The 20,328-nt window shown below is 37.0% G+C and overlaps 3 protein-coding genes and 1 non-coding gene across 6 annotated transcripts; 1 reads left to right on the top strand and 3 right to left on the bottom strand.

Moving 5' to 3' along the window:
- Positions 1,202-8,041, top strand: LOC109720434 (serine/threonine-protein kinase CTR1-like). Of its 2 annotated transcripts, XM_020247550.1 has the most exons (15): positions 1,206-1,880; positions 2,310-2,608; positions 2,703-2,847; positions 3,628-3,743; positions 4,106-4,314; positions 4,782-5,087; positions 5,231-5,271; positions 5,444-5,512; positions 5,781-5,881; positions 5,982-6,066; positions 6,410-6,508; positions 6,602-6,670; positions 6,761-6,892; positions 6,964-7,058; positions 7,638-8,041. In XM_020247550.1, the coding sequence occupies exons 1-15, from the start codon at positions 1,383-1,385 to the stop codon at positions 7,723-7,725; spliced, it is 2,352 nt and encodes a 783-aa protein (XP_020103139.1). In that variant the 5' UTR covers positions 1,206-1,382; the 3' UTR covers positions 7,726-8,041. The 2 variants fall into 2 exon arrangements, with proteins under 2 accessions (XP_020103140.1, XP_020103139.1); XM_020247551.1 differs by lacking the exon at positions 7,638-8,041 and having other exon boundaries at positions 1,202-1,880; positions 6,977-7,058.
- LOC109720435 (26S proteasome non-ATPase regulatory subunit 8 homolog A) lies at positions 8,387-11,824 on the bottom strand. The gene is made up of 6 exons (XM_020247552.1): positions 11,677-11,824; positions 10,955-11,033; positions 10,207-10,309; positions 9,416-9,679; positions 9,214-9,325; positions 8,387-8,829 (listed from the first exon to the last, which is right to left on the bottom strand). Exons 1-6 carry the CDS (start codon positions 11,779-11,781, stop codon positions 8,689-8,691), a joined length of 804 nt encoding a protein of 267 aa, XP_020103141.1. The 5' UTR covers positions 11,782-11,824; the 3' UTR covers positions 8,387-8,688.
- Positions 12,623-17,353, bottom strand: LOC109719921 (VIN3-like protein 2). 2 transcript variants are annotated; one of them, XM_020246767.1, is made up of 4 exons: positions 16,999-17,353; positions 14,872-15,568; positions 14,187-14,512; positions 12,623-13,694 (listed from the first exon to the last, which is right to left on the bottom strand). In XM_020246767.1, the coding sequence occupies exons 1-4, from the start codon at positions 17,015-17,017 to the stop codon at positions 12,823-12,825; spliced, it is 1,914 nt and encodes a 637-aa protein (XP_020102356.1). In that variant the 5' UTR covers positions 17,018-17,353; the 3' UTR covers positions 12,623-12,822. The 2 variants fall into 2 exon arrangements, with proteins under 2 accessions (XP_020102356.1, XP_020102357.1); XM_020246768.1 differs by having other exon boundaries at positions 14,872-15,523; positions 16,999-17,351.
- Positions 17,728-17,800, bottom strand: TRNAA-CGC. Its single transcript has one exon. It is a non-coding gene; the product is annotated as a tRNA-Ala (tRNA).

Below are 20,328 nucleotides of genomic sequence, written 5' to 3'. Positions count from 1 at the left end.
GGTGCCGATCATCAATTTGGAAGCTCTATCATCGAAAACAAATCGGTAATAAATCGAGCCATTTACTACCGATAGTATTCTAGCAAAACTCTCTCTCTCTCTCTCTCTCTCTCTCTCTCTCTCTCTCTATATATATATATATATATATATATATGGCGTATATCTCCTGTGCTTTTGAAAGCTCTGGGTGGTGATAGTATTATTCAAATGGTGGACTAATTTTTGTGTTAATTATCGTACTTTTTATAAATATTTATGGTACCGATCACTCTCTATATCGTACAAAAATGATTGAGTAATTTTTTTTATTATCTGTGCTATTGGTTGACCACATATAAAGATAAATATAAAAATTATATGAGAATGATATTAAACTCGAGCAGTTTGAGACTCAGATATTTGTGAATATCCGCATGAACTCATGGTGATTTACGAGACATAATTAATGACGGTAATTACCTTTATTTATCTCCAGCATAAGCACGTAATTAACCACAAAGTTTCATCATTAATGACTAATTTATTTATTATTTTATTTTATGGGCTGTACTAGTCTACGTGTTGGTTCCGTGAATAGACCCTCGTGATTGCATGTGAATGCCGTTAGCCGCACCTGCTTTTCTGGAGCTTTTACTTTAAATAGCAACCCATAAAATATTTCACCTCTTCCCTTCGCATAACACCCCTATTTCAACATCCTCAATGCATGATATTTTTTTACTTTATAGGCTTCCACATTTAGCAATTTCAGTTTTTTTTTTTTTTTTTTTGAGAGATAGGTAGCACGCTACCCGCTTCGTTTATTTAATTAAGAAATAAATTTAGCTGGAAATATAAATCAACTAGGATTCGAACTAGGGATCTCGAGTACCAATTACCAAGCCTTTTGCAACTTGCTCTAGAGACGGTCGGTCAATTTCAGTTATTCTATCTAATATATTAAAAGTAGTATAGTTAATTGCAAGAGGCGTATCACCTGATATATACTCCCATGATCATTATACAGAAGCGCTCGTATATATTAAATAGATTAAGAATTTCAAATCAAGACTCTTTGGAACTGAGATGGCTTAGTATCTGCTCTGACATTCTTTTACNCTACGCGTCGCTCAACCGATACCTTTTATCGCCACGTGGCGCCCGTCGACGCGAGTTCGCACGTGCTCCCTACGGCGCACGTTAGCCCCTTTCGCGCTTATTTTACTTTTTTCAATTCCCTCCACCACCGCACCCTCTGGTCTTCTTCCACCGCCTCCTTAGCGGAGCCCCGTCGCCGCCCCCGAACACTATCCTTTGAATCGCGTTTCGTCCTCCTTTTCGATCGAAGCGCTAGGGTTTTTGGGGTCGTCGAAGGATGCGGAGGGGTCCTCCGCCGCGCGACGATGTCCCACCGCCGCCGCGATCCCGCGATCCCCGCGCCGCCCTCTGATCTCTGCGCCGGCGATTCCTATCGTAGGAGATCGGCCCCCGCCGATGAGGAATCGCGCCGACCCTTGCTCGACTCGGCGGCGGCGGCGGCGGCGGCAGAGGCGGTCCGTAGCGTGATCGACGAGCTCGATCGCGCCCCACGGCGGTTCTCCGGCGGCGGCGGTGGGGGGAGTAGTAGCTATGGGGGGAGCTTGTTCACGATCGAGGGGAGCGGAGCGTCGGGGACGACGGTGACGGCGTTGGGGAGCGGATCGGGGAGAGAAGAGGAGGGGGAGGTGGAGAGGAGCTGGGCGCAGAGGGCGAGGGAGAGCTACTACCTGCAGCTGTCGCTGGCGATGCGGCTCACGTCGCAGGCGTTCCTGGCGGAATCGCCGCACTGCCTCCTTCAGGAGAGCGCGGAGGAGATCTGCGGGGTGTCGTCGGATTCCGACACGGTCTCGTACCGCCTCTGGGTACGCATCTATGGCAGAATTTTACCTCAGAATTTGATTTGATCGTAGCTGCTGAAATCTGGTATTTGTTGGTTTCGGATTCGGAAGTATAGTAAGAAATTACACGAGAATAGAAATTTCCAAGTAATTTTGTTTGCTTGTTTTCTCCTTAGTTTGAACAAATATGAACCCTGCAACCTACTTTGCTTTGGGATGGTGTAATGTAAACCCACTGATTACTTTGGACTCTTTATTTAAGCTGAGATAAGAAATAGGAGGAGTACAATTTTAGGCTTTTTATTTCTAAGCTCAATTAGAATTTTTGGTCTTTTCTCACTTCTTCAGTTAGTAAAATGTGAATCTCCCCTTACAATTCTTAAATTTGATCATCTTATTATTGCTAGGAGGTATTCTATTTTTTCCACTTGTTATCTTTAATTGTTTGTACAGGTCAGCGGATGCTTGTCGTTCTCTGATAAGATAACACATGGATTCTACAACATATTGGGAATAGATCCATATCTATGGGCAATGTGCAATGGATCAGAAGAAGGCAGGCGGCTTCCCACATTGACGGCGCTTAGGGAGGCCAATCCAAGTGAATCTTCTTTGGAGGTCGTCCTCATCGACAAAAATCAAGATTATGCCCTAATCAAGCTCGAAAGAAGAGCCCAGGAGCTCTGTCATGCATTAGGGTTCACCTTAGATCTTGTAAAAGAGCTTGCAAGACTTGTTTCGGATTGCATGGGGTATGCTGAACATTTAATTTATGAAACTTACATCGGCATAACTCTCGATCATTTCTTCTGAGTTTTTTTTTTTTTTTTTGGTTAAATGATAAAGGGGTGCAATGAAATCAGAGGAGGGGGATTTGTATATGCTATGGAAATCATCTAGCAAACAATTGAGGAAGCGTCAGCAATGCATCGTTGTCCCTATCGGCAGTTTATATGTGGGATTTTGTAGGCACCGTGCCATTCTTTTCAAGGTGATGCATTCTTAATGTGCGATTCCAGTTTATTTGTTGCATATCAGTTTGCCCTTTTTTTCCTGTGTATATTAATCACGCTAATCTTTAGTATCCTTTTGTTTTTTGGTTTTTTTTTTTTCATCATGACAAAGATGTAGATTTATGCTGTAACTGGGAAGTGTTAATGAGTAGCTCATGTTTTGGGGGTTCATTAAAATTCAAACTTGAATTCTCAATAAGTGCTAAAAAATTGCAAGTCGGTTCCATGCCATTCAACTATTCGTACATGTTCTGCTCATGCGTTAATCTGTCTTACTGCTGCATTTTTGGACAGGAAAGTCTTGGTGTCTGGTTTTGGTCCATGTGCTATAATCCATTAAATAACTCTCTGAAATATTGCTATTCTGAACGTAACTGAATCATATTAGTCAGTGATGTTGAAATTCCCTGGCATCACTTCTTTTATGTATTCTTTACTTCTAAAAATAAAAAATAAAAAATTCTTGGTGTTCTTAATTGGCTAGATGCTAACAGTTGTCTTTACCCTATCATTCAATAGCCGTGGGTATTGATTAAATTGTAGTCTTGCATGGTTTTTCGGTTCTGAACCAAGTTCACCTCTGCTGAACGATATTCAAAGATTATAGGCTTGTCATCTATGTTTTTTTCCAGTGTACGACGTAGTCCTTATTTTTGTTTTTTTTGTCTTATATACATCTTATTCTCTAATTAATCCAGATGCTACATGTTCTTCAAAAGTTAGTTAGTTGTTCTCATATTACCTGCTTTCAAATGCAGGAGCTAGCTGATTTAATAGGCCTCCCATGTCGAATTGCGCAAGGTTGCAAGTATTGTTCTTCAGCACATCGTTCTTCTTGTCTTGTCAAACTTGAGGATGCTAAGAATATTTTACGGTGTGTATCTTCTTTCGCTGCCCTTCTTATAAACTGCCTTTTGCTAAGTGACCTCCGGTTTGTCATTGCTATCTACCATGATGTACTTTGGCGTCGTATTGTATTCCTGACCTGTGGAAGTGCTATAATTAAGAGGAATATAAAATAATTAATAACACACATAAAAATGTTTCAAGATTTTTTTTTTTAATGGTATGCATATTTGTGAGACAAAGAGTTGTATATACAAATAGAGATAGAGGCTTCCAATATTTATTTCATGTTTGTGTACTAATAAAATTAAGATATATATCACACGTTATTAAGTTGATTAAACATTTTATTGTTTCATTCTTTTCCTTTTCTTCTCTAATCTTCAACAGGGAGTACGTAGTAGATCTTATTGGTGAACCAGGAAATGTAAATGATCCTGATTCATCCATTAATGGCCGCTTGCTCTCCTTTGTACCATCACCTTTCCAAGTTTCACATTTGATGGGTTGCAAAGACTATTATACCCCTAATACATGTTACAGTCAACAGTTAATTAGAGAGCATAAAGGTGTTCTTGATGCAAATTCTAAACATTCAGGTATAAAATCCTTATCCCTTTCCTGACCGTTTACAAGTGTTTGACTTGTTATATCAACAGCATTCTAAGGTGTTATATATTGCACTAGCATTGTTGATTTCTACATCTCGATTCAAATTTAAAGATATTTGTTTATACGCCCTTGACATATTATCTGACTACATATATATTCATTAAAAAATCTGAGTTTTTTGTGCCATTCATAATCATTATTTGTCACATATACGACCCTGTACTTGGAAAGTAAACCTCTTATAATGAACTTTTTTCCAACAAATTGCTCGCATAGTTGGATGATTTGCCTACTTAAGATGAGCCTATTTTTGTAAGAAATTTCATTTTCAAAGGATTTTTCTTTTTTGAATAAATTGAAAGAGTTATACCATAATTCAGATTTTTACAGGGTTATATATATAGTACAGTATTTGAAGTAAAAGAACTTATCTGACTAATAAGTTCTGTGCCAGGAATCTCAGATGCAGTCGCAAGGAACTCTATTATTCCTTTTCTTGGGAATAAAAGCATCCCGCAAGTATCTATCATAGAAGGCATTGTTTCAAAACATAATCAGTTCACAAGGAGTGGGAACAACCTATCAGAAATGGACGTATCTAGACAATTAAAACTGACGGAGATAAGTAACAAGGGTGAGAATAATGGGAACTATCCAAACGTCGCTATTCCAAAATACTTGAGTCTTGAACCATCTCTTGCTATGGATTGGCTTGAGATCTCATGGGATGAGTTGGAAATGAAGGAGCGTGTTGGTGCTGGTATTTTCTTCCCTTAAAAAAAAAATATCTTCTTGGACAAGCAAATCCTATTGTAACTGTGCTAGTTCAGAGCCAAAAAATTGCACTGTTATATCTTTATTATATTATTCTTATTTTATTCTATGTTTTTTTTTATTCCTTAGGTTCGTTTGGCACTGTTTATCATGCTGAGTGGCATGGATCGGTAAATTGTCTATTCTTCATTTCACAGGCCTATTCCACTGTTTAGTACCTTTTGTAAATTTTTCTCCTTGCATTTCTTTATTCTAGAATCTGGCTATGGTAAAGAACTTTTGTAATTGTCCAAAACTTTATAGTTTGTGGCAAGTATTGATCACTAAATTCGCAACCTGCAGGACGTTGCAGTGAAAGTCCTTACTGAACAAGATTTTCGTGAAGATCAGCTGAAAGAGTTCCTCAGAGAGGTGTGCTTTTGTATATTTAGATAATTGATTTCTCAAGCTTTGTATGCAAGATATTGGTGCATATTATTTCTAAAGAAAGTATTTTAATTCTGGATATCCCTGGTGCTGATAGTATCTAGAAAAAATCAGAACTTTGTATTTTCCTTATTGTGATATTATTGGAGCAAATATCTGAATTTGGAAATTTGCTTTGATTTATATATACCAAGCATTGTTTGCTAAAATTGATCTTCATAGATTAATCATATTTCAAACTCGTGATCTATAGGTTGCGATAATGAAACGGGTTCGGCATCCAAATGTTGTACTATTCATGGGTGCTGTCACCAAGCGGCCTCATCTGTCAATAGTGACAGAGTATCTGCCACGGTAACCTTTTACACACACTTTTATTTGTGAAAAAGAAGATTAAAAATTTTGCCTTATTCATATCATTTCTTCTACTGACATCTACTACCTATTCAAACAGAGGTAGCCTCTACCGTCTTATCAACAAAGCAGCTGCAGCAGAAATGTTGGATCTGAGGCGTCGATTACGTATGGCCTTAGATGTGGTATGTTTATGGCTATTTTCACTAAAGTAATCCCCCTATTTTTTACTTTTACAACATTGATCCACACTCCAGGTTTTTTGCAACTCTGGGTTGAAAAGCTTATTGCAGGGACTGAAATGCCCCTGGCCTACTTTGTAATTGAGGTGTTAACTCCAGTTCAAACCATAGGCATTCTGGTTCATACAAGGACATTTTACTTAAAAAGACAAACCAAAGTTGGGAGTGAATTTTTATGCAAAATATCTCACGTATAGCCAAACTAATTTGTTAACCAGGGCTCTATATTATTTTCACTGAATGAGACTATTTCAAGAAAATATTTGAGATCATGTTATGTATGCAGGCCAAAGGCATCAATTATCTTCATTGTCTAAATCCACCTATTGTCCATTGGGATTTGAAGTCTCCAAACTTACTGGTAGATAAGAACTGGTCTGTGAAGGTAAGTTGTGAAATTTGCATTATCTTCCATATTTTTCAAATCTGTATATTATTTTTGATATCCTCTTTTATTGGTACATTGCTGTCTCATCAGGTAGCTGACTTTGGCTTGTCCAGGTTCAAGCCAAACACTTTCGTCTCCTCGAAATCTGTCGCTGGGACTGTTAGTATTTTGTACTCCTTGTCGCACCATTTATTAGTTTTCAATCCTTTGGCCTTACACCAGAACTTTGATGGAAATTTTCCTTTGCAGCCCGAATGGATGGCTCCAGAATTCCTCCGCGGCGAGCCATCGAATGAGAAGTGCGATGTTTACAGCTTTGGAGTTATTTTGTGGGAGCTGCTCACAATGAAGCAACCATGGAGTGGTCTCAGCCCAGCACAGGTAGTAATTGTGGTTTTTTTTTACAGTAAAGTATAAATTGAAATTTAAGTTTGATTCCGGAAATGTTGCAGGTTGTTGGAGCAGTAGCATTTCAGAATAGAAGGCTCACACTACCGCAAGGTGCTTCCCCGGATTTGGCTGCTCTGGTTGAATCTTGCTGGGCTGAGTAAGTCTTGAATGTACTTTCTTAAGCTGTTGATTTCCAGTCAGACTTCCCTTGATTTTAGCTTTATGTCGATATTATTTTAACCATGATTCTGTGTTTGGTAACGTCTGTGTGTGCCAGTTACTGAATCTTCCCTTAATACAATTCCTAGCTTCCCTCTAGGGAGAAAAATAAGCACATGCATTTGTTCATTTACTTTCCCTTTTTTAGATTTTAAAATCTATGCGATAAATGTACCAGTGGATTGAAGATTATTTGCGCTCTATGCATTATGAATTTTGCTTGCTAACATTTTGTTTTTCTTTTGAACAATACGAGCTACAAGTTCATCATCACAGTCAGTCGCATAGTATTCAAGCTTGAGGACTATGCAAGCTCGAGGACGATAAAAAACGCATTAGTCTAGCCAAATGAGTACTAAATCACGTACTTTTTTTTTTTAATCACATGATTGCAAAATTTAGTACTGTTAAAAACATGCATAATTTTCAGATTTAAGTTTGTCAAAGACCTGGTATTTTCTCGAAAACTGCTTTTATTGGATCAGTTCTTTCTTATGCACTGAATGCTTCGTTACAGTGATCCGAAACAGCGCCCATCCTTCTCGAGCATCGTTGATACGCTGAAGAAGTTATTGAAATCGTTGACACCGACCGAGCATCGTTGATACGCTGAAGAAGTTATTGAAATCGTTGACACCGACGGGCAGTTCGACGGGGAGTTTGTGAAGATGATGGCAAGTTATTGAAAGCGTCCGACTCCCCGGCAGGGAGTTCGTGAAGATGAGCTCCGTTGGCGGGTTTAGTTTGTTTATCCTATGTCATATCTATAGGTAGTTTTGTTGGCTTGTTCTGATTTATTATTACTTGCTACCAATAAGGTGGATTATATGTATGTAATCTCCATCGAGGTAATATTCCTACAAGTTTGATGAACTTGTTAATGAGATAATCACCAGTGTTAGGAGTAGCATTTGCGCGACATATAGATGACCCATTCAAATTATACTTGCAATGAAAAAGAACACGCAAGATGACTCGCTATGGCTGCGAATCAAATATTAGCACCATCACGTAAACACGTAAGATTAGGCGGGTGATATTATTAAATGGCCCTCGCCTAGCATTTTGCCGTGTGCCACTCAATTCTATTTAATCATTTTGCTTGTGATGTTATTTTTTTCCCCCCGAAGGTTTAAAGATCTTTTAGAGCAGTGGAGAAATAAAACTTAGAGAATAAATAGCTGATTAAATTCAATGAATCTCTATAAAAAAAAAAACAAAACAGTTGTGAAAATACAATGCATTAAACAAATAGTCCCAAGCAAATTGAAGGATTCAGCCAAAACAACAGTTCATGCAAATCAAAAGATGTAAGCCGGTTTTCATCTCTTCGTTTCACCATGGATAACAAGAAAATCTCAGCCCAAATAGTATAATCATAATTTCCACTTCAACCAAAGAAGAAACCAGACGAGTTTGTTTAAGACAAAGAAAACAAATGATATGTCCAGAAGATGAATACAAAAGTTTTAACACATTTTTCTGCGATATGAAAGGCTGAATCTGAGTGAGTTCGGTAATTGAAAATGTGAACGAAGAAGAATGAAGGAGAGAGTGCAGTTAGACTTTCAGACTATTCGCTCCAATTCTCTAGCATAACTCAGTGTTTGGTTGATCAACTGCAGGGAAGGTATTTCCTTACTAGGCTGTGACTCTTTCGCCTTTTGGAAGAACACACACCCATTCTTGGTTTCCCAATCAGGGTGTTCCTGCCAACGAGCAAAGACAGACAGTAAAAGGATCAGATATCACGCCAGCGAAAGGACATGAAGAGTTGTTAACTAGCTATCCATCTGGGCATCTTACTAGAACCCTGTGTGTTGTGCTGAGGGCCAAAGACGAGAATAATGATAGATAATAAGTTATAATTCACCAGAGCTTCCTAACTACAGATTAAAAGATGAACCAACATTGACATGCCCAGAGAGAGAGAGAGAGAGAGAGAGAGATTGAAAGGGTCTACGTTTTATAATGATCCTATCAAGTCGTGTGAAAAAAAAAAAATAAAAAATCTAAGGGTGCATCATCTATCTTAAGACAGAAAACCAGCATATGGTAAAACAGGAAGAAGTTTAGGAACTACACATGCATACCTCAGTTATATACTGGAAAAGCTCTTGTTCAGAGGAGAACATCAACATCTTCTTCGCATCATTTATAGTCAGGTAGTCATAAGCTTTCTCGCTGCATCCAGCTATTTCATCCCTGCAAATATGCAAATGGCTCATAATAACCAATTCTGAAGTCCTTAAAATACACCAAACTGAGGTTATAAGATTCCCAGTACTAGTTTACCTAACAGTTTTTGCAAGAAGATCCATGAAATAAACATATGTCTCATGTGGGACAGTCTGCCTGGCGCTTAAGACTCGGTTATAAGCACCTTCCATGAATGATTGCTCCAGTTCAACAGCATGCTTTATGCAGGGATTTTCTAGGGCACTAGACGGAAGCAGCTCTAGTTCAGTGTGGAACTCTGCTATTCTGTTTTGTACCAGAAGCCTCAGAAGGTTAAGGCCCAAAATTGGGTACTCTTGTGGTGATGGGGGAATTATACCACTGCAACACAAGGCCATAAAAAGAAAAGACAACGCCAAGACCGGTCATGTAATCCCACAAATTAGCAAAATATATACAACTATCAAGTCAACTACTTATCTAAAGTTCATCAAGAAAGACATAGTTATAGCTAAGCTTATAAAAAATGTTACGCACCAATAAGCCCCACTGAGCAGCAAGGAATATGTAAAAGAGAAGGTAAGAGGGAACCAAGAAATTTAATATTTTCAATACGTGAGAACCTTTTTTTTCCCCATTATCTACAGATGTATTGGATGCATCTAATGCATCATATGTTATTCATTTTATGTTTATCTAGACAATGATATATGCTACGCTACAATGCCAGTAATATCTATGCTGCACTTCCACAAGTGAGAATTTCAAGGTATCACAAGATATTTTTGAGCACCACAGAAGAAATCTAAAATATCAATATGAATCCTAATCAAGTATGACTGTCCTAAAAGCAGGCAAAATAGCTGTGAAAACATTAAAACTTGAAAATATAGTATAAAGGAAGATACCATGTGTCAGTGTAATAAGGTTTCAGCTGAAAGAAATCCCTCTCAAATGCATCCTGATCTTCAGTCTTCACACTCAGAACAACAGCATGCTCATATATATCCCCTGTAATTACTCAGAATAATATTATTATTTGCCATTTATGTACACAAGCATAGGAAGAAAAAAAAATCTGAAGCAAGATAAATGAATCATTTCAAAAAAGAAGTGGAATCAACAAAGACAAGAAACTGTGAAGTTTCTATACAAGTAACTGAAACACAATGATGGTAAATGCCACTTATAAGATGAGATCCATCTAACAAAGATGATATCAGAACTTAAGGACTAAACATACAACAAAACAGGCTGTAAATTCTAATTCACAAGGTTAAATTGTAAATGAAAACAAATTAAATAGTCAATAATTTACAGTAAAATTTGTAATAAATTTAATCAGCCATCTCAGGTGTTACAAACATAACCTATACATGAGACATTAAAAAGTACAATAATTATGAAACTAACCAGAATTAATTTGTTTTTGCAAATGCAATTTTAGCTAGGTGAAAAACTTAGTGCCAAAAGAAAACATAAGAGTTAATCAATATGAAAGGCCAGTTTTATTGCCTTAAAGCATGATATTGCATAGCATCATCTAAGACTTGCACAAAGTGTAGAAGCTTATACTCATACGTGTACAAACAATCAGAATAATATGATGAAAAAAGAGAATTTAGAAGCTAAATGTTTTCATTTTTGGAGTGTTACTTGCTACAGTCAGTTCCTCCACAGCGTTAGGAGTACGCTGGAATGATGGTGGAAGGCTAGGAAATTTTGTCAACAGCACCTGCAAGCGCCAAAAGGAATCTCATTTTGCGCATCGAACATATTTACATCATGTAGGAAATTAATATTTACATAATTGAGGAAATTATTATACAAAAAATAGTAATAATATTACTTTATCTCTAATGCATCATTAACCTAAGAGCAAATATTAAAATCTAGACTACATAAATTAGAAAAAAGAATAAGTTAGTGCAAATTTGGTTGATACCAAAATAACCAAGAACTCTAGTAAGTGGGAAAATTAATATAAACAGCATGTTAGAGGGATTGATTTGGTTGTACAAATTCCAAATCACTCCTCTCCCTCCTCCATTTCTTCTATACTATGATTTCTTGTACAACACGAAAAGAATATCTAGACCAATACTAAACAGATCACAAAACCAAACAAATCAACGAGCCGAACCCCAACCTCGAACAAACCCTAGCAACTTCAGCATCAATTTTTTTCAATAAAATCAAACTAAATTCGTAAACATAAATTAGACAATTAAAGGTTAAGATGCCGAATAAAAGCCCTAAAACTACCATGAACGATCAAAATCTCCTCACAGCAAACCTAATTCGATCCGATGCGCTCCCAAATACTTGTATAGATCTCAGAAACAGTAGGATCGAAGAACAAGAGGATCGAATATTACCTTGAGCTGGGAGAGGAGATTGGTGCAAGTGTCGAAATCGCTCCTCAAAAAAGCGGCTTTGAATCGCTCGAAGAGCTGCGTTACTTCTCTCAACTGCGGATCCATCTCTCTCTCTCTCTCTCTCTCTCTCCTTTTTTGGGGAATTTTATTTAGGGCTACAAACGGGTCGGGTAATATCCGTACGAATCCAGGTTCCGAATCCGGGAATGAAAAGAAATGTTCTGAGAGAGCCCCTCCAACTATCAGCTATTTAAACATTCATCCTTAAACTTCTTTTTTTTAAAATTAAACCCTCAAATTTGGAGTTTTTAATTCGAACTACTTTAATTTAAATTTAATGACTTTATTATCTATTGGATACTAATTTTTAAGAAATTATGTAGTTCCATATTCTAAAAAGTAGTTAAAGCTGTTAAATTTGATAAATTTTTATTAAATGAGATCGTTCAGATCTGTTAAGTTTAATTCACTGAACCAAAAAGAAAATCGTAGCCTGTGAGTTTATCAGAGCTTGCACACATGCGAATACAAAATACATATACTGTTCACATTGTTTTATTCACAAAATGCATTCATGTATACAAGCATACCTACATAACTCACCTATTCTTATATAACACAAGGTAATGCACACAAACGAAACAAACGCGCGAGCAAAGATTAGATAAACCAAACAAATGAACCATTAACTACATATACTTCAATTGGTTCGCTACCAACCAAACAGCTCGTCTGACCACGGCTTCTCTTTTTCGAGAAGCATCATTTCACGTGCTAGGATAACAAAATGGCTCCACAACGAAAGCTTCAACGCGAAGCTTTTGCTTCTGCTACAACGAAAAGTTAGTTTCTAGGGCAAAGCTGTTAGTGTCCAGCCCAAGCCAAAAAGGCCTAAGAAAAATTTGCAGAGGAAAGAAAATAATGAGAGAATCAAAACAAGGACAAGGAATCAACATGTAAAACACATGTCACAATCCATTTTAATTAGAAAGTTTCACCTTACAACCAAAATGATAATCATGAATTAGCCAAATGAGTTAAATTCGATTTTTTTTTTCCCCTTAAATCTCAAACAGAAGAAATTAGGATTAGGAGATGTGACAGGAGACCAAAAGAGGCACTAAGAATACTAAGATAAGCAAGCATTCAATGCCAAAGTGTAGTGCAGAAGCCCTTTCGCGCGGGGGGCTTCTCCTTGTTGCATATCCCATCCATGAAAGCATCTACAAGCTGCGCGACCAAACTCGCCGGCTCATCGATCAGCACGTCTATAAAAGCACTCACCACCCGCCTCTCTTGCGCCGTTGCTTTTAGGCTAAACCAAGTAAGAAACTTCACCCTAAATTCCTTCTCCATGTGCCCTTCACACTCCAGCCGCCTTATCACCTTAACACAGTACTCATACTGTTGCTCTGCTTGATCCTTCTTATGAGCGGAATCTGGTGTACCATTATTGATATTAAGCCTATCTGATTTGCATGCCATTGCCAAAGGCACAACATCATTATCGCTCGTCGATAGGGTGAACTTAGTTATTTTCCGTGCTGAGTTAATAAACTCACTCGAGTTAGTCGAGCCCTTCTGTGAATCAGATTCCATGAACCTGGACTGCTTCTCTAGCCATTGTTCTTTTTTCATGGGTGAGAGCGAATCTTCGTGAACATACGTGCTCTCTGAGTTTCTAGTTGAGCATTGACCGCTCATTTTATCAAGGTTTTGTGTTAAACACTTGGCCTCCCACTTACCTAACTCCTTAGTGCTGCTAAAAGGAATGACTTTGAAATAATATTCTGTCGATGGGGTTAAGCCTGATATCACTACCTTTCTTTCTGGCCTTAGAATTAAGCAGGTTGGTTCTTCAGGATAGTCGAGAACATTAGAGCATCGATGCCACATTGTGCAACCGATTATATTTTCTTCAAACATATTATCTAATGACTGCAGAGATACAGCCACTGAGAATGGAGAAATTTCCTCAAAATGGATCTGAAAGAGCTGAGGACCAGCATTGAGTAAACCTACAATCAACAGAAAACATCATCAACGAGTTTAATAAATAGTTAGTCCCCATAATTTTGTGGAGCTACCAATACGGTCCCCGTACTTTTCTTGTCATTAGGTCACCAAGATTTTACCAACTCCCCAATTTCATCTCTCTCGACAAAATAAAATCTTCTTTCAATACATTCTGATCCATATATTACGTTGACGGTGTTTACCTGGTTGATGATTAATACCACTTTTTTACAATCTTTGCTAGACTGTAACTGTCCATGACGGCAAAGTTGACAATATAGATACATGTGAGATGAAACAGGAAATGGATCAATTTGTAAAACTTCAGCTAGTAGAGTGGTGGAATTAAAAAAGAAAAGAAAAAGAATTTACGGAGTCAGGGACTATCTTGTTATTATCTCCATAAGAGTTGGGGGAGTTCTAATTTAACATACATTGTAAAAAGATCTGGTTCAGATTTTGAAATGGCAGAGGTGTTATAACAAAAGACTTACCTGGGGCTATTAGCTCATTAGTAAGCGCCCCGAGTTCTGTTGTGCTACAAAGAATGGAATCCACAGCTTCCACAGCAGCAGAACACAGCCTCTGCACCTCTGCTCCGCAATTAAGCCGGTTGACTATGGCTCTTCCCATAAGCGTCGAGACCTTATCGAGTGGACCAACTTCTTTCTTGAGTTTCTTCACAGTGGTAGTGACTATATCTTCGAGTTCCTTGTATCGTTCAGTTCCTTTGAGCATCTTGTGAACTAGAGATAGCCGATCACATAGTACATCAACTCTTCTTGCATCCCCGGCAATGGCTAGTTGTTTTCGCCAGCTCCTGCAAGATATACAAGAAGCAAAAGACCCAAGAGCTCAACACTACAAGATGAAAACAACTTATGGAGGATTAACTTGATATCATGAAATTAGGTTTCCTAGATAATTCAATGTTGTAATCGGCTAAATATAGAATACAAAAGCCCCACAACATTTATACAAATTTCATAGGACAGAGAGAATTGGCTTGGGCATAAATGCAAGTAAATACGGTTTTTGAGGAGACGTAAAAACCAACTGTCCAAGAGTATATCTGCCAAACCCTACTCCGCTATTCGAGCAGGGAAGAATTAGATTATAGTTAACAAGTAAAACAACCCAACCAAGCAAGTAAATAGCCAAAGAATGGTTGTTAATTACCTGATTAGCCAATTCACCTTCCCGCAGCAAATACAGTAAAAGCTTCCATCCAACTCGTAATTGCACCCGTTCTTCAAAATCCCAGTCTTCTCGTGCTTTAGAGCACATTTAAGGTGGCATGACATTGCACACGACTCACCGGAATAAGGTGGTTCAGAGCTGCAAACTAACCATAAGCTTGGGTCCTTATTGTCATCATATTGAAAACAAATGCTACAAGAACACCTTTTACAGTAGGCATCCCCCTTACTCAAACTGGCTCGGCAAGCAACATTTTGACAAATTAATTTATCAACTTGCTGTTCTTTGCTCTTTATAGATTCTTGTTGTAGATTGATAGCAAGCTCTAGTGGGTATTCCTTCTTCCTTTTCTTTCCTAGTCCAGTTTGATTATTGCCTCCTATATCTTCATTCCTTTTCCTATTGTTCTGTGAAACGAGCCTAAGGAGAAGTTCAATCATTTTTGGCTTCGTAACACCAGTGTACTTCCTCTCTTTACCCATTTCGGCACAGATTAGCTGAAGAAGCTCTTTCCGGCTCCAAGACTGGAGAATTTCGGGAGCATTTTCAGCCCACCGGCAAATTTCATGCACTAGGTCTCTCTTCTCCGCCAAACTCAGCTCACTGCATTTTGAAGGATCTATCACATATCCTGTGGACCCAAAGAACCAAGAGTTTTGATGAACACTTTGTGTTGCTGCCAAGCAAACGAACCATGAAATAGAAAGGAAAAGCTATGGTGCAAATATGTAGTTTCAGCTAAGTAAATAAATTAAGAAAAGATAGACAAGGAACTGCTGCAAGAATAATGTTTCAGTCAAGCAGATTACTATGAAAGGAAAGAACTCTAAAATCAACATTTATGTGAACCTACCTAATCTGAAAATGACATGATATGACACGATTAAGGAAAAAAAAAAAGAACATTTAGACAACTTATAACCAATGAAACCCAATTTTCAAGCTGACACGATAGATACAACAGTTGAACATGAACACAAAATGGCAAGACCAGCTAGCCACCCCTTAGACATGGAAACATTTGAGGAAAAAAAAGAAAAAAATTTGCAAACCTATAGTTTGAGGTTTTCGCCCTCTTCTAAAGCAGAACTAAGCTAAAGATGCAACTGAAGAACCTTCGCAACTAGTGACGAAGCTGCATGCTAATTTAAAATGTAAAAGAAATGTGAAGCAATCTAAGTGAGTTGCGCGGAAGCCAAACCCAGACTTGGTTTGAGCAGGCAAAGCTGAACAGAAAGAATTTAAGACCTAAGGTTGGAATTAGAAATGCGCAAGTGCCGACTAACCCAGTTCATTGACAACCCCTAAAAATAGGATGGCACAAGTTGGCAAATTTGATCAATTAGATGAATAAGCAGAAAAATCACAGAATCCAATTAGAATGTTTAACTTTTCAGTTTATATATACAGCAATCAGGTTTCTAACATAAGAACAATTCGAGGTCTTTTCCAGATGATCTTCAGACAAGCTTCTTATTCTATTTTCTGCATCATCTGAAGGCGCGGCCAATCATTTAGTACTTCAGCACTTTACATGATGAGTACAAAGGGCTTCTTACTTTCACAATTCCAAGCATAAAAATCAGGTACTTAGGGAAAAAAGAGCCTCTAAACATGCCGATGCAGCGGGCCGTAAATTAAAATTTTGATCTTTGGACACAATTTCAACATTGCATAACCACAGATCTAAAGACCCCATCATGCGAGGTTCTGCCGCAACTACGAATTCAGAACATAGGTCCTCATTACGAAATCACAATTGCATTATAAGCCTTCACAAGCACAAAGAAGCCACATTTTACAAACTAACCACAGTATTAGGCAAAAAATAAAAAATAAAAAAACAAGTTTTCAAGGCTTCTAGGAACTCAAGAGATCTACCAAGTGGATTTTACAACTAATTTAGTCTCTTTCAACCTAAAAGTGCAGATCACATAACATTCTCACAGAGCACTATATGTGGCAGAAACGAAAATGGAATATGTAACATGTTAACATCAAAACAGGAGAATGCACACAAAATGCATACAAAAATAGGGGCCAAAAAAAAGGGGGAAAAATCATCAGCATTGTGAGCAAAAGGAAAAACCCAGATGAGAAATTTACCTGAGAAAATGGATTCCATCTTTGGAACACCTCCTCACCCCTCAACTGGGTCCCTCAGGGAGAGAAGAGACACCCAGTTTAAGAATGAGGGAGTGAAAAATTCTCCAAAATAGGAAATGAGAAGTGGAAAGTGGGGAGTGTGAGGAGCAACACCTTGGAGGCCCCAATGAGGGTTGGAAAAGGATATTCAAAAAAAAAGAAAAAAAAAAAGGAGATAGAGAGAGAGAGAGGGAGAGGGAGAGGGAGAGGGAGAGGAGGAGAATGGGAGATGAGGAGAGTGGTTGCTACAGTGTTGGTTTTTTGGACACATAAATGGTGGATTGCCAAAAATGGAAATGTGGTGGTGTCAGTCAGATAAGGCGAGTGGGTGAAAGAGCAGGGGCTATGGGTTCTTTCCCAAAGTGGCAATGTAGCATTCCACTTTGAGGATCACTTAATTTTATAACTCTAATATTACGTTACTGTATTAAATCAAACGCGCTAATACAGTATCAGTTGTAATTTTAGAAATAACTTGTAATTTTATATTAGTAAAATTTTTAAATTGTAAAATTTTTTATTGAATTATTGTGTAGTTTATTATTGGTTTAATTTAATTTAATAAAGTGAACAAGGACATTCTTGTTTGATGCAATTAATTATAAAATATTTAAAATTCATTGGTTTAATTAATAAAGTGATTATAAAAATGGAAAAATTGAAAATTGAAAAGGAAAAAAAAGCGAATTTTGGAGGTGCGGGGAATCGAACCCCGTGCCTCTCGCATGCGAAGCGAGCGCTCTACCATATGAGCTACACCCCCTTTGATTTTCTGTGTATTTTAAATCTTAATTATTTATATAAATATATGGTCCCTTGTTGATTGGAAACGTTTTTAATCCGATATGCTAATGTTTTGTGTTTTTGATTGATCATGAGATTGTTCATTTTGATGCACTAATAATTCAAAATTTTGTTAAATGGCCGAATATATATTCTATCTTTTTAAGTACTACTATAAATTTTTACTCATTTGGACTATGAAATAAATTCGCGCATCAGGTCGCCATAGTTATTTACCCAAAACCCAAGAAGTGTGGTTTTGGGCTAAACTTGGGCTTGGAATGAAACCCGGTCCGCTAACGACACCGAGTTTTCATAAAGACAAAAAAAAAGATGTTTTGGGACTGCATACTTTTCTTCTCTTCCTTCTTCCTCTTTCCTTTTCGTTTCTTTTTTTTTTTGATGGAAAGATAATATGCTATCGAACAATACAATTTCCACCGTCGTAGTCATTATCACTTAAATGATGATGGAATCTTGGATTAAACAAGCCAACTAATCCTTACAATGAATATTGGAAAAGCAAGTCAATTATGTTACGTATAGCATGGTAATGCTACATGTAGCTTAGATAATTCTGCAAAATTTATGACAAACAATGATTGATTAGACCTTTTGAATTACAAAAATAATACGTGACATAATATTAACTCTAAAAGGCTAAATCAATCCCCATTATCATGACATTAATTTTAAAAGGCTAAACCAATCCACCATTATTATATATACAAATTTGGCTGATCAATAAGATTTCATGAGATGTTTAGATTTACATAGAAAGTCTCAATAGTAAGAATTCAAACAAGTCAAATTTGTAATTTTGCGCATAATAAAAAAAAAAAGTATATAGCTCAAGAAATCTCCCCAAGCCTTAACAAATCATATGTAGATCTTACAAACTAGGCTTCTTTATGCCTAGATAATGATTTGTTCAACACCAGGTAGTACAGTACATGTAGGTGTTACAAATTAGCCAAACCAAACACCATACAAGGAACTGAGGAAGGGACAATACACACTTTTCCAACCCACCAAGTTTATTGGATAGAAGCTAAAAGAAAACTTTGTGGTTGAAACAGATAAATCTAGGGGCCATTTCAAGATGTGAGTGAACTTATTATGTGTCAATTGATTTGATTAGTCTAAGTTGCAATTATTGCCTTTGGTCAGGAAAATTTCAACTTAGATCTGGTTGTAAGTTTTGGGTTCAGATGCAGTTTTGATGCCTCAATCAAAGCAATTAAATTATGGGTAATTTATTTTCCTCTCCTTTTCTTTTGTAAATTACTCGATAGATTGGATTAACAATTTTTGTCGAGTTTATACAAAAATATTATTTGAGTAGAATTGTCCAGAAAAGTATTGATGACTTTTCTTCTTTTATTATAATCTTTCTAAAGAAAATTTTTTTTATATCATCAGTTTCAAATACACAAACTTACTTCAGCTTTTTATCACAGCTAAATATTTGAACTTATCAATTTGTTAAATACTCACCTACTAGAATTCGCTAGTATTAATGAGGCGCTTAACCAAATGGACACTTACCCAAATTGATACACAAGTGTTAAATCACTAGCACATCATGCTTATGGTCTTTTCTCATTACAGCATTAAAACATTTGGTATCTTTTCCTTTTTTGTTCTTTTATTATTTTTCTCTTTCTTTTGGGGGGGGGAAATGATCTCTTTGTCACAGAAACATGACATACAATAACTTACAGGAAAACAAGACACAACCCACCTTTCTCCCAACCTACCCCTAACCTCCCTTGGCTCCTCTTCATCACTAATTAGTCAAGTAGCTCAAAGACTATGTCAATTTTTATTTTGTCTAAGTCCACCTATCCCAACCAATTTACCTTCCACTCTAGGACTCCCACTAGTTAAACAACTCTTGCACTTAAAATATTTATGCTTGGTTTTTTATTCGCTATTGTTTGTCTTTTTTCTCCCCATAAAAGGACAACAATTGCAAACAACCTTTCTCCAAACTTTTCTAGACTACCAACTTTGTCTATACATTATTTATTTTACACTTGGTAAACGCGTGTGTGTGTATATATATATATATATATATATATTCTTACAAGTATTTTAGAATTAAATATTTATGTACAAACACCTCCTCTTTAGTTGAGCATTGAAATTTTCTATTAACTTGATGTTCTTAAATATATAGTTTTCTTTATTTCTCATTGCATTCTAATTCAATATTTTCAAAAGGTGTCATGGTTCCTATTCTATTTTGTTTATTCTATTAAGTTAAATTTAGATTACATATAATCTAATTACGATATTTCTAATCTTAGTGAATTTGCATTTCTAATCATATTAAGATTTAACCACTATTAGAATTGTACCCTTTATACCATTGATTTGGTACGGCAGATGAGAGAGTATGAGTGTATTTTTAAAATTAAGATTTTGTGAGAGTGACATATTTTGTACACCACTTTATTATAATGAAGATCTCCGTTCCGTCTTCGCCCGTGGACGTAAGACTGT

Source organism: Ananas comosus, linkage group 14, assembly GCF_001540865.1.
Source record: "Ananas comosus cultivar F153 linkage group 14, ASM154086v1, whole genome shotgun sequence".
In the NCBI taxonomy this organism is placed as follows: Eukaryota; Viridiplantae; Streptophyta; class Magnoliopsida; order Poales; family Bromeliaceae; genus Ananas; species Ananas comosus.
The sequence above is the reverse complement of the archived record's forward strand: the minus strand, read 5'-3'. Positions and strand labels throughout refer to the sequence as shown.

What these genes read in the sequence shown, in the direction of transcription:
- LOC109720434 (XM_020247550.1), top strand. Translation starts at nt 1,383, where the DNA reads ATGTCCCACCGCCGCCGCGATCCCGCGATCCCCGCGCCGCCCTCTGAT. An exon ending in ACCGTGCCATTCTTTTCAAG is followed by an intron (nt 2,848 to 3,627) that starts GTGATGCATTCT and finishes TTTCAAATGCAG; the next exon opens with GAGCTAGCTGATTTAATAGG. An exon ending in GTGACAGAGTATCTGCCACG is followed by an intron (nt 5,882 to 5,981) that starts GTAACCTTTTAC and finishes CTATTCAAACAG; the next exon opens with AGGTAGCCTCTACCGTCTTA.
- LOC109720435 (XM_020247552.1), bottom strand. Translation starts at nt 11,781, where the DNA reads ATGGATCCGCAGTTGAGAGAAGTAACGCAGCTCTTCGAGCGATTCAAA. An exon ending in ATCTCCTCTCCCAGCTCAAG is followed by an intron (nt 11,034 to 11,676) that starts GTAATATTCGAT and finishes TGGCGCTTGCAG; the next exon opens with GTGCTGTTGACAAAATTTCC. An exon ending in TTTTCCAGTATATAACTGAG is followed by an intron (nt 8,830 to 9,213) that starts GTATGCATGTGT and finishes GCTCGTTGGCAG; the next exon opens with GAACACCCTGATTGGGAAAC.
- LOC109719921 (XM_020246767.1), bottom strand. An exon ending in AAGGTGAATTGGCTAATCAG is followed by an intron (nt 14,513 to 14,871) that starts GTAATTAACAAC and finishes TATATCTTGCAG; the next exon opens with GAGCTGGCGAAAACAACTAG. An exon ending in TAATGAGCTAATAGCCCCAG is followed by an intron (nt 13,695 to 14,186) that starts GTAAGTCTTTTG and finishes TGTTGATTGTAG; the next exon opens with GTTTACTCAATGCTGGTCCT.